Here is a 13,596-nt window from a genome sequence, read left to right as displayed (position 1 = left end):
CTCCAGACACTTCTTAATACGATTTGATATTTTTCCATGATGCACACAACGGAGCCATCATTTCCAAGACAACCCTTGTCACAAGCCTGGCAAATCCAGAACTGTTGCGCACTCGATAATCCTGATAACGTGGGCAGTTTTTACTTGGGCTTTGTCGCTTTAACCCGTGTTGCATCCATTCCACATTCCTGCTTCATAGTTTCACATTTTCATCTTTTAATGTCTGCCTGCTGTTTCAATTGCTCTCTCTGTTTTACATGCATTGTAAAAAAATGAAATACTGTAAATGATTTAATAAAACTTGGTGGGGTGGAGTGGGAGAACCTTGATGCTGTTCGGGCAGAGAATAAGGAAAATAAAGGAACAAAGGAAGGGGTCTTATATTGTCTATGATGTCAGTGATTCTCCAGGGTCTCAGGGCAGGAGTCTCTCCCGGTTTTGCCTGGAGATCCTGTTGTAAGAATTTTAAGTTACAGGTGGGTAGCCGTGTTGGTCTGCCATAGTCAAAACAAAATCAAAAATTCTTTCCAGTAGCACCTTAGAGACCAACTGAGTTTGTTCTTGGTATGAGCTTTCGTGTGCGTATCTGAAGAAGTGTGCATGCACACGAAAGCTCATACCAAGAACAAACTCAGTTGGTCTCTAAGGTGCTACTGGAAAGAATTTTTGATTTTGTTTTAAGAATTTTAAGGTATTTTATTTATATATAATAATTGTTATTAATGTACCAAAACAAATAAGGCCACATGTCTGAAAACTAGCACAGGAAGACAGGCCTCACTCCCAACTGACCAAGTATTTCTTTGTCTCAGGAACAAAGGGGGGGTTGCCCCTCCAGCTACTCAGCAGCCCTCTGCCTGAGTGATAATCTCTGGCATCCTGATATCTGAGTGTCAGACAAAAAGGTGTGATTAACTTGGCTGAGATATAGGGAAATGTAAATATCTTTTGTTTCACTTGATGGGTTTTTGGTGGAGGGCAAGAGGCATGGGGGCAGGGTCCAAGATGCTCAGATGATTGCTACCAGACCCTCCCAATTTGTGATGTAATTATAATGTATGGAGGGGTGGTCTTGAGCTGGAGGGGAGCGATTTCAAAAATCTATATAGGAGCTTGCGCGCCTTTGTTCGAGGTCTTTTGCTTGCAAAACACCCTGCTGCAGCAGTTCTAATAAAGGGCTACCGCCTTGCCTTGGGAGATTCTGTATTGTCTCTATTTTATTCATAAGTGCTCTTGAGAGGAGGGGAGCCCTACTAAGGCTCTCCCCCGGGTTCGTGGACTCCCTTTCTGGAGTTGAACCTAATTTTTATAACAATCCCAAGACCTTCTGCATGCAAAGCAGATGCTTTCAGGACATTTAAGATGCCTTCAGCCAGGAGCACAGAAAACTGCTGGATGCAGGTCAGCCCATTCTTCCATCTAACTCAAAGCTGCCTACACAGGCTGGCAGCAACTCCCAGGGGTTTCAGACAGGGGACAATTCCCAGCCCTATCTGGTGTTGCCATTGGGGACCTTCTGCATGCAGAGCATCTAGCCCTGAGCCCATTTTCTCCTTTTCACCTCTCCTTGTTGGGATCCCCTTTCGTACCGAGGAAATTCAAACCAAAATGCTCCCCCCAGACAGGGAACACAAACTCCGTTTGCACCTCCAGGACCCACCCCCACCTGCAACTTTGCGCCAAATGGATTTTCTAGGAAAAACAGCTCTGTCCATTTAACCCCCTTTTTGCCCTTTGCATACCTAAGGCGCTAGCTCTCAGTGAGTGGGGGGGACGGGACTTGCACCTACGGAGCTGCCTCGTTAACCCAGTCAGACCAGTTTGGACCAATAAGCCAGGACCAGTGTTTTCTGATCCAGATCCTGAGATGAACAGCCGCCCCTTCCTTTGAAGAAGACAGACGGAAGAAGCAGCCAAACTTTGGGCTGCATCCACAGCAGACCCATTCAAAGTAATGAGCCTGATGTCATGGTGTTTATTAACTTCGATGGGTCTTTTCTGAGTAAGGCTAGCACAATTCTGGGGATTTTCCTCATTTTTAATTTATTTTGTTGGTACTCCCCTTGCTCAAAATTAGTAAAAACTACATTAAAAAAAACTTGCCTGCTGCATATTTCTGCATTGCAGAGGGGTGGGCTAGAGCAGTGTTTTTCAACCTTTTTTGGGCAAAGGCACACTTGTTTCATGGAAAAAATCACGAGGCACACCACCATTAGAAAATGTTAAAAAAATTAACTCTGTGCCTATATTGACTATATATAAAGTAATTTTTCAATTTTTCCCACGGCACACCAGGCAACATCTCGCAGCACACTAGTGTGCCGCGGAACAGTGGTTGAAAAACACTGGGCTAGAGAAACCTCAGGGTCCCTTCCCATTCTGCGATTCTATGACGATTGTATTATTCTATTATCCTTTGTAAAGACATCTATTATGGATCTGAACCTATATGTACAGTGCTGTATTAATTCAGAATTTAAATAACATAAACACGCAGGGATGAAAAATGTGTATGAGATCGTTTTCCTTACACAATGGCATTAAGTAGTGGGTGGACATAGCAGACGACACAGTGATTCTCCAAGCTGGAGAACAGAACTGGACTGAAGGGCTCAGCCAGCCTGCTTATATAGTACTCAGTAACACGCAACAGTAACAACTCTCTCTAGCTACCCAATCCGTGAACAGCACTCTCAATCCTTCATTTGCATGTTGTGGACCTGAGTGAGAACTGCAGCCACTGTGGGCGGAGTGAAACTATATACACAACACCCCTAGTGGCCTAGGGTGAGAACGTCAATACATAACACCTAGTACAATCAGTTCTCTTGAACAAGTTGCACAACGGCAGGATGTATTTATAATGACTGAGTTGGATGAATAAATGTTTTAAAATATTTTTTTCTTAATCACTATTCAGGGATTATTTAACAGCTTCAGTCACGGATTGTGGCATCACATGGGGGAGAGCCTGGCAAGCGCGTTGGTGGGACATTGTGGGTGCCACGACACCCATGGGTGCCACCCTGGAGAAGCCAGAGGGAGGCGATAATACTGAGCTAGGGAGAGAGCAATGGCCTGATGGGGTTCAAGGCAGCATCCAGCATTTGCTTCACAAGACCTCAGGTTTAATCTTGAGAAATGACAGCTGAAAGGATCCCAGGCCAAAGCTATGTAGGTGCAGCTGACAGGAGCCCTGATAACTTTGCAAGTGGCAAGGTATCTGACTTCGGTTTTGAACCATAAGAGGCAAAATGGCCTATTACAGGAATCCTAATGGTTCTTTCCCACCCCTTTTGGGCCTATAACTCCTGATAGTATCATAGGTTGAATTTATATTTATTTCTCCTGATTGTAAATTATTTATGTTATTATTTCTATTTTAATGTAATTATTTTAGCTGTTTTTGCATGGATTGTAAGGCAGGTATGATTTGCGTGTCTATTTATGTATGAGCTTATAGCTGCAATAAATTGTTATTATTATTATAAGGAGCCCTAATTAACCCGGATTTACCTTGGTGAAGCTGGTGAGGTTTTCTCAAGACACCCCCTGCGAAAGCAATGAAGAGAACTGCAGGGCTCAAGTGCCAACCAGCTTTAAACCTATGTGAAAGTCATGATGGATTTTGGCTGTTTTATCTCACTTGCGAAAGCACTCAGTGGCATGAAAGAAAATGAAAAGAATGACAACATCAGAAAAGAGATGGACGACACCGGACTACGGAAGGCAATGGAATTAAGAGGATGATCAAGATCCTGATTGTCTGAAGCAAGGGAAGCCTTAAAAGAAAAATTCAATTAATTCGGCAATTTATTTGGACTAATTGGGTTATATGGATTAATTGATATTTATAAATATATGATCTGATTTTTATGATTGGAAAAGCTAATAAAAATGATTTGGCAAAAAAAAAATAAACCTATGCGAAAGCATTTATAAACCACTTAATTTCTTATTCTGTTGTTGTTTTTTTAAATCTCTTAAACGGTGCACAAAATAAAATCCATAAACTACAGCATTAATAATACAACATAAGTGGAGTAAAAGCATATGAAAACAAGTAAAACGAGGAATGCAGGGAATTGTTTTTCTTTTTTTTAAGAATCTATGCCTTGTCACCTTCCCTGGAAGGAGTTAAAACCAATAAGAAGCTCTGGTTGCCAGAGAGGGCTGAAAAGGGGGGACTGTAAATAGTGCAAAGTCCCTTCCTGTTCACCCCCCCCCTCTTCCCCACCCCTTACCCTATTCCCGGGAGCATGTATCTTGAATTTTTGTACCTTCAGCTCTTGAGTTAATGTGATGCTGCCTTAAGAAGTCTTTGCAGCAGATCTGAAGTGCAGGTATTATTTTTTTTTAATTTTTAAAGGTTTGGATGGGGATGGGGTGGGGGTGGGAGTGCCCTGTTCATTTTTGCGGGTGGGGAAGAGGAGAAGGAAAAGAAAACAGGACCCTACCCCCCAACTCAGGCAGTTCACCTCTGGTGGATTTCTGAAAAGCCATTTGATGTTAAAAACTCAGCAAGGCGAGAGAAAGCACAACTGGAATGACTGCAGTGGGTCCTGGCAAGGAGACATAAGGGAAAAAATATATAGATACACAAAAACGGGAGGAGGGGCGGTGGGAGACCCTATACCTTCCTAGATCAAGGGTGATGAGGAGAAATTTAAGAGGAATTCATGGCAAGGGTATAACCACGGACTTCAAGATCCCTAGCTGCGTTCAAACCATACATCTAAAGCACATTTCACCACCCCCATCCCTGAAACCTTGGAATAGTAGTTTGTTAAGGGTGCTGAGAAATGTAATTATGTGGGGGGTGGAGTGTTAAACTACAGATCCCAGGATTATTTGTGGTTGTGTGTGCGCACGCGCGCTTTAGTTGTACGCAGCTTGGATGTCTCCAGACAGGGCACTTTATTGAGCATTTGTCCCGATTCATTGGCAATTTAAAGAGCCTTCATTTGGAGGTTAGATGATGTTGCATCAAAGCGGGAAGCAGGTCCAGCTATAATTTTGCAACCTGAATTTTACCAGTATGCATTTAGAAGCCACCTGCAAAGTAGCGAAGACCTGCAAGCGCCCGCTCTCGCTATTTTGCAGGCTATTTTGCAGGGGGTTGCAAAATAGCCTGCAAAATCTCGCTATTTTGCAGGGGGTTGGACTGGATGGCCCTTGTGGTCTCTTCCAACTCTAGGATTCTATGATTCTACGATTGACGGGGAGTCGTGTTGAATTCCTTGGTGCTCTTTCAGAGCAATGGAAAGGGAACTGCCAGGTGAGCCTGGTACCGATTTCTGAGGATTGCCCCCCCCCTGGACTTCTACTGTGCAGCTTAAGTTTTATGAAACTTTTTTGCTTGCGAAACCAACGCTGGGTTGCCAGGTCACGTGACCGAGCTGAACAAGTTTAGTGTCAGAGTAAAGTCCCCCAGCATCACTCCCTCAGATTGCCCTGTTTCTTCAGGGCCTACGCTGGCATTAGCCCCGACTAAGATGGGATGGGAGACTTATACCTGGCTGAGCCAGAGATCCGCTGGAGCCTAAGCTGCTCAGCCCATCAAATCTGAGCACAGGATTGTGCCCTGATTCAATAAAATTCTGTTCACAAGATCAGAAGCACTGGAAATAAAATTGAAAACTTAGTTCCTTTCCCTTTCCAACAGGAATAGGGGGAAATCCTTCGAATTTCCGGAAGAAGGTGTGCAGCCAAAAGAGCCCCGCCGGCTGTTTGGAGTAGTCCTTGGCGACATCCCCTGCACACTGAAAACTTGTGGCAGAATATCTTTCTGCGGCATTTGCGGAAAACAGTTGCAACCTGAATTTTACCAGTATGTGATTAGAAGCCACCTGCAGTGGCATGCACTGAAATTCTGCAGGAGGCCGAATTGTTTGCTCTCTCCTTGCCCTGCGGTCCGAGGCTGCGCTGGAGCAAAGGGGCCAGATCCCGAGATGAAAATGGAGGAGCAGGAATCGGCAAGCCCCGAGCTGGAGACGGGATCGGGGATAGCAGGAGAACCCCCTGGCATCCTTCAAGCGGGGACCCTCAAGCGGAGTCCCAGCGAGGTGGCACCTCCGCAACACATGAAAGAGGAGCCGGAAGTGGGCCTGTCGTCTCAGCGCTGGGAAGCCCAGTGGCAAGAGTTCCTCAAGGCCGTGCAATGCCCTCAGCCTGGATGGGGGAGCCCACTCCTTCCTCATCCTGCGCCAGCAGGCCGCACAATGGCTTCTCTGCTCCCTGGCAGCTTGGAAGGACGGCTTCAGAGCTTCAGGCATTTCTCGTACCAGGAAGCTGCAGGCCCACGGGAGACATACAGTCGGCTCCGGGAGCTTTGCTACCAGTGGCTGAAGCCGGAGAGGCACACCAAGGAGCAGATCCTGGAGCTGGTGATTCTGGAGCAGTTCCTGGCCGTCCTCCCTCAGGAAATCCGGAGCAGGGTGACGGAACAAGGCCCAGAGACCTGTATCCAGGCTGTGACCCTGGCAGAGAGCTTACTGCCGAGAAGGGAAGAAGAGCAACGGAGAGAGCAGGTGAGCCCCTTCCGGTGATGGGATGTCCTCATTAGTGTCCCCCTTCTGCATGAAAAACAGATGTTTTAGTGCCGAGCTTTGTTTGTTTGTTTGTTTGCGTTGGTTAATCTTATTTATTGATTTTTCACACATGCAAAAACAGCCAAATAAAAAAGACCGTAAATTCCATTATCCATTGGCTTCCCGTCCTCCCTTCTGTGGTTTCAATATTTACCCTTTGGTGCTGTATATTTCACATATGCTACTCAGTACTGTACATCCATTATTGCTATGGCCCTTCCTTATATTCAGCCAGAACACTGATAGGAACATAGGGAATTGCTCTTACCAATTTTCTTCTCCATCCAAAGGATAGGCTCCACCACCAAGCTCTGTAGTTTCATGTCAGTACATTTCCGAGCACAATTCAAAGTGTTGGTGCTGACCTTTAAAGCACTAAACGGGCTCGGTCCAGTATACCTGAAGGAGCGTCTCCACCCCCATCATTCTGCCCGGACACTGAGGTTCAGCTCTGAGGGCCTTCTGGTGTTTCCCTCACTGCAAGAAGTGAGGTTACGGGCAACCAGGCAGAGGGCCTTCTCGGTAGTGGCGCCCGCCCTGTGGAACGCCCTCCCGGAAGATGTCAAGGGAATAAACTACTATCTGACTTTCATAAGACATCTGAAGGCAGCCCTGCTTGGGGAAGTTTTTAATGTTTGATGTTTTATCGTGTTTTTAATATTCTGTTGGGAGCCACCCAGAGTGGCTGGGGAAACCCGGCCAGATGGGCGGGTATAAGTAATAAGTTGTTGTTGGGGTTTTTTGGGTTGTTGTTGTTGTTGTTGTTGTTATGCTACCTCAACTAAAACTTTCACTGTTGTTTCCAGGGGACAGAGAGGCTGCTCCAGGAAGTGGCTGCGAATATCCCAGTGGAAGATGGTGCAGTTTTGGAAATCACACAGAGGCCGCTGCACAGGGAGGTCAAGCAAGAGGTCAAGGAGGATGTCAGCTCACTTGGTAAGGTTGGTAAGGTTAAGCAGTCCGTGGATTTTAGTTGTGGCTGTGGGGTGCTCGGTGGTGCTCTGTCTCCATGGCCATAATGCCGGAGGCCAGAATTGCATTGGCTTTTTTAGCTGCGGCATCACACTGTTGACTCATGTCAAGTTTGTGGTCTACCAAGACTCCTAGATCCTTTTCACATGTACTGCTCTCAAGCCAGGTGTCACCCATCCTATATACACTGAGATCCAGCACCGAGGGCCTTCTGGCGGTTCCCTCACCGCGAGAAGCAAAGCTACAGGGAACCAGACAGAGGGCCTTTTCGGTAGTGGCGCCCGCCCTGTGGAACGCCCTCCCATCATGAGTTAGAGAGATAAACAACTACCTGGCATTTAGAAAATACCTGAAGGCAGCCCTGTTTAGGGAAGTTTTTAATTTGTGACTCTGTATTGTATTTTGGTATTTGTTGGAGGCCGCCCAGAGTGGCTGGGGAGACCCGGCCAGATGGGCGGGGTATAAATAATAATAATAAATTATTATTATTATTATTATTATTATTATTATTATTATTATTATTAGTGCCTTTCATTTTTTTTGCCCAAGTGTAGTACTTTACATTTCTCCTTGTTAAAATTCATCTTGTTTGCTTTGGCCCAGTTGTCTAATCTGTTAAGGTCATTTTATAGGTCAAAACCAGCACTTCTCTTTTTTTTTGGTTGTTAAGAGATTTATTAGATACCCTTTGAGCACTATGTACACAGAAAGGCAGAAGTTATTTCTTGATTTCTTCTTCCTTGGACAGGGTCTTGATGATCTCTTCCTTCTTGGCTTGCAGGAAACTAATTGGTAGCCAGTGTATTCGGACCAGGATCAGTGTAATATGCTCAAAGCATCTGGCTCCGGTGAGCAACCTGGCCGTAACCTAATCCGCCTTATCTCTTGATTTCAGGAGCTGATGAATGGCCTGGTAAGGATAAGAGGGAGCCACATGGAGTGTTGATGGAAGTTGCTGATCATCAGGCAGTGGAAGAAGACGTTGGGAACATGGATGGACCAGAGTGGGAGCAAGGGAACAAAGTGGAGGAATGGCAGAACAAATCCATTGCTTACGAAGGCAGCCGCTTCCACGAAATCACAGTGCATCAGAGAATCCACAGTAGGAAAAGGAGGAACAAGTGCAACGTGTGTGGGAAAGTGTTCAGGGACGAAGCTTACCTTAATAAGCACCAGAGAACCCACACCGGCGAGAAACCCTACGAATGCTCAGACTGTGGAAAGAGCTTCCGTTGGAGTTCAGACTTCCACAGGCACCAGAGAACCCACACGGGAGAAAAACCATACAAATGCTCCGACTGCGGGAAAAGTTTTCGCCGGAGCTCGAACCTCCATAGGCACCGGAGAACCCACACGGGGGAGAAATCGTACGAATGTTCGGAGTGCGGGAAGAGTTTCCGATGCAGCTCGAGCCTGATTAGCCACAGGCGAACCCACACCGGGGAGAAACCCTACGAATGTTCAGACTGTGGGAAAAGCTTCCGGCTGAGCTCAAACCTTATCAGCCACAAGAGAACCCACACCGGAGAGAAACCCTACGAATGCCCTGATTGCGAGAAATGTTTCCGTCGGAGCTCGCACCTTAATACCCACAAGAGAATCCACACGGGGCAGAAACCCTATAAATGCTCAGATTGTTCCAAAACCTTTTCGGACCGATCCAACCTTCTCAGCCACCTGAGAATCCACACCGGGCAAAAGCCGTACACGTGCTCGGATTGTACCAAGACATTTTCCAATAAATCTAACCTTCTCAGCCATCAGAGAATCCACTCAGGAGAGAAGCCGTATGAATGCTTAGACTGTGGGAAAAGTTTCAGTGTGTGCCAGTACCTGACCAGGCACCAGAGGAGACATACGACAGAGAAGCTGCACGAGTGTGTGGACTGTGGGAAGAGGTTTAGTCAGAGCCAGTATCTTATCCGCCATCAAAAGCATTCACACAGGAGGAAAATGGGAGTTTGCACTGTAATAGACATACAGTGAACTTTACAGGAGATGGGAACATTATAAATACTTGAATTGTCGGAAGTGATTGAACCTCAACACAAATCTTAATAAACATCAGAGATTCTACACAGAACTGGAAATCTGTGTCATAGGGTAGTCTTCTTTTCATATTCCAAATAGAGGCCTAATTCCCCGCCTTCCAGATCTATACGTACAGCTAGTTGAGAGAAATATAAGCTTTTAAACACGTCCATGTTGTCCACATGTAGCCCATTTGCCTCCCTGGATACCGGAAAAATCAGCCCTAGAAAGAACAGGTAGCTAGGTTCACCTTTTGGCAGTTGAAGTCTTAAACCAGGGGTGAGGAACTTGTGGTCCTTCATCTGCCTCTGGGCTCCCATCTCCCATCATGGTCCAACGGCCAGGAGTTGCAGTCCAGCGACATCCGGAGGGCTTCCGGATCCCATCCTTGCCTTAAGGCAGGCATGTCCAACTCCCAAGAGACTGCGATCTACTCCCATTATAAAAAAGTTGTTGAGCTTTTTTGGGGGGTGGGGATCATGCGATCAACCGGGATTGACCAGTAGATCACGATTGACCGGTTGGACATGCTAAGAGATGTATATTCTTCTTTGTTTGTGGTTGTTGTTGTGTTCGTTGTGGTTTGTTTCTTATTTTTATTTTTGTCGAAAATTTAATTAAAAATATTATTTTTTAAAAAGGGATGTCGATAATTACGTCCCATCTGCCATTTCCCTCACAGAGCTGCAGGACCGGTCCATCCATGAGGCAAGGTGAGCTGATTGCTTCAGACAGCAGGATCCACAGGGGCAGCTGATCCAGCCTCCGAGGAATGCATCATGAGCTGTTACCTCGGTGACAGCGATGGCTGAGGCACACTCCTTGGAGGCCGAATCTTCCGCCTCCTTGGCAGCTGTCCCACAATGCTGCCTCTACCGTGGCCTCTTGGTGAATAGGAGGTGCTGCTAGACTCCTCCTTAGGACAGAAATGGCGGGGGGACCTCCTGGGATCTGCATCCACCTAGCGTGATTCAGATTGGGCCCCTTCCCTGCCCCCCAAATGGCCTTTGGTTCCCATTGCAACCATAAGGAAAGGTTGATTTGATTCCGATCTTGTTCCTGATGTAGATCACCACTCACCCCTTCTTTCATGGCAGGGAGGGGAGACACCATTATGTGGTTCACCTCAGGCGCCAAAATGTCTTTGGCCTGCCCTGCAGAGCTGCAATTTCAATTTGCAGAGTAGTTTAAGAGTCAATCGCTCTCCCCAGGCAACTCTGAGAACTGTAGCTCAGTGAGGGGAGTAGGGGTTCTCCTGACAACTCTCTGCCTCCTTCACTGCAGCTCCCAGGAGTTTTCCGGGGGAAGCCGTGGACATTTAAAGTGGTATTGGAGTGCTCTAAATATAAGCACAGGTTGGGGTCGCACACGGAGACATTCCAAGAAGAGAAGAAGAGTTTTGGATTTGATATACCGCTTTATCACTACCCGAAGGAGTCCCAAAGCGGCTCACATTCTCCTTTCCCTTCCTCCCCCACAACAAACACTCTGTGAGGTGAGTGGGGCTGAGAGACTTCAGAGAAGCGTGACTAGCCCAAGGTCACCCAGCAGCTGCATGTGGAGGAGTGGAGACGCGAACCTGGTTCCCCGGATTACGAGTCTACTGCTCTTAACCACTACACCACACTGGCTCTCATTCAAGGTTGGAGATGAAACCTGCCTGAGATGGGCCATCTGTGGTCCTTTTTCTCATTCAGCCCACAGAGATAGGGTGGCAGAGAGAGCAAGAGATAGTTCTGCCCCAAAACCATCTGATTTATAGCTAACTAGCCTGTTAGCCTACATGCCTTGCCCGGCTAGCTATGTGCAGATTATTCATCAGCTAGCCACCTCTTCCCATGCTGTGCGTTCTCCAAACAATGTCTAACATCAAAAAAGGTCAGAAGGTACCCTACATTATCACTTCCTTCCAAAAGATTAAAGGCTGTTCTCAGCCATCAAAGAGCTGAACAAGAGATAGAGAGGGGAAGCAAACGGGAGACAGGAAAGAATGACCATGCTAGATCAACTAACTCATCGAAATATAATTGTGTTCCAGATAGATTGCCCATACATGAGCCTTTCCAGTTTGGCTAACTGCCCATTTTTGCCTCGCATCGAGCACCCTTATCGGACCTTTCTCACACACAAGATGGCTCCCAAACGGCCACCTATTCTCCCAGTGACCAGAGCGAGAAAGATGGTAGCCTCATGCGCCGCCTCAGACTATACTAGCAGCCATTGATTGCCTTTTCATTCACAGCCACCCACAACTTGGCGGCCATCACCACAGCTTGTGTCAGCAAATGCCATATTTTTAATTGTGCACGTCTTCCTTTAGCTTGCTCTGAATCTCCTGCTGTTCAGCTTCAACCTTGGGGTCTAAGGTGATGAGGGAGGAAGAAAAACCTCCCCCTAACCATTTTCTCTCCTCCAGTAGCAGCGGCTGGTACTCATTAGGGCTACATTTGCACCATGCATTTAAACTGCAGTGCTTTTTTCTGGGGGGACATAGGGGTATGCATACCCCTAAACATTTTGTGAATCCAACAGGAGAAGAAACTACTTTTTTTGAAAAAGTTTCTACTCTAGTGTGGTGAATCGTCAGTTCCGTTGCTACCCTTGATGGCGGCCTCCTTTCCTGCCACGGCGTTTCCTGAGTCTCAGACAGAAGCGAGCTTTTAATGTGTGAAGTAGGAGTTGGAATCTAGCATGGTGATTGGTCAGTTTCGTTGTTACCACCTCTGACGGCGGCTTCCTTTCCTTTCCCAGTGATTTTCTTGAGTCAAAATGAGAGTACCCCAAAACATTTTTAGAAAAAATAGCACTGATAATAACCCTTGAAAAAATTAAACGTAAAGAGTGAATGGGCAACTTGTGAAGAGCTGTTAAAAGAATAACAATCGGAAGCCGTGTTGGACGTTCAGGTTCCAAAGAATGTTCACAAACCGGAGCGCTCACTTCCGGGTTTGCCGCGTTCAGGGACCAAAGCGATCGACTCGCAAGGCATTCAAGAACCAAGGTACAACTATACTGAGCTATGTGGACCAATGGTCACTCAAAATTGGCCACCTTCCCATGTCCAAATTTCAACATGTCTTGTTTATCTTAAAACTGTTAACTTTACCCCTTGATAAATTGTAGGTCAACTCCTTGTTAACTTTTCATCTTGTGCTTTTTACAAATATTGTGTATATTATGTAAACTGCATAGAGGTCTTTTGTCGATTAAATTTTGTTAAATAAAACATTTTCTTAAAAATAAAAAAAACCCAGCTCCCCGTAATCATTATGTTTGCCGTCTTCCTTAAGTGTTTCCAGCTCCCCAATATATTTTTTGAAGTTTGGAAGCAGACACCCCCATTCGCATGAAAAACAGCAGGGGACCATTCGCAGCCCAGTGGCAGAGGATTTGCTCTGCATACAGAAGGTCTCAGGTTTAATCCCTGGCATCTCCAGGCAGGGCTGGGAGAGAACCCTGCCTGAAACCCAGCTGCCAGTCAGTGTGGACAGTACTGAGCTAGATGGATCAAGGGTCTGAGTCAGCGTAAGGCAGCTTCCTGTGTTCCCAATCTCCTCCTCCTCTTCTCTGCTATTTGTGAAAAGCAAGAAATGAGACTTTGCCTTAAACATAAAGCACCTTCCCAGGAGTGAATCTACTTTAAAGAGGAGACAGTAAAATCATAATGTCTGGCTAAGTGAAGATTAATCCTCCCCCCCCCCCTTATTTAAGTAACAGATCTGTCTCAAAAAAATATATATTTTTGGGTGGAAAAACATAGCTTTAGTTAAGAAGATAGCTACAATGGAAAATAGAAAATTTAAAGGTCAAGCTAATGGATCATCAGCAGGCTCTAATAGACGAACCTCAAATGTGGAAATAGAGTCTATGGACATTAGAGAATTGATTTTAGGAATGGAAACCGAGATAAATGATAAAATGGACTCTCTAAATGATAAAATGGACAAAATGGGGAATAGGATTGAACAGAATTTAAAAATGATAGAGCAGAATTCTAAAGCAA

At 45.9% G+C, this 13,596-nt stretch overlaps 1 protein-coding gene across 1 annotated transcript in view; it reads left to right on the top strand.

Moving 5' to 3' along the window:
- Positions 1-5,834: 5,834 nt before the first annotated feature.
- The window catches only part of LOC117042452, a 38,399-nt gene continuing 30,637 nt past the window's right edge, over positions 5,835-13,596 (top strand). The window contains exons 1-3 of the mRNA XM_033141997.1: positions 5,835-6,530; positions 7,397-7,526; positions 8,458-9,545. Of these exons, the coding sequence (XP_032997888.1) occupies positions 5,952-6,530; positions 7,397-7,526; positions 8,458-9,545 (1,797 nt within the window). The 5' untranslated portion in view covers positions 5,835-5,951. The remainder of the gene's footprint in view (positions 6,531-7,396; positions 7,527-8,457; positions 9,546-13,596) is intronic.

This window comes from Lacerta agilis, chromosome 2, assembly GCF_009819535.1.
Source record: "Lacerta agilis isolate rLacAgi1 chromosome 2, rLacAgi1.pri, whole genome shotgun sequence".
NCBI lineage: Eukaryota > Metazoa > Chordata > Lepidosauria > Squamata > Lacertidae > Lacerta > Lacerta agilis.
The sequence above is the reverse complement of the archived record's forward strand: the minus strand, read 5'-3'. Positions and strand labels throughout refer to the sequence as shown.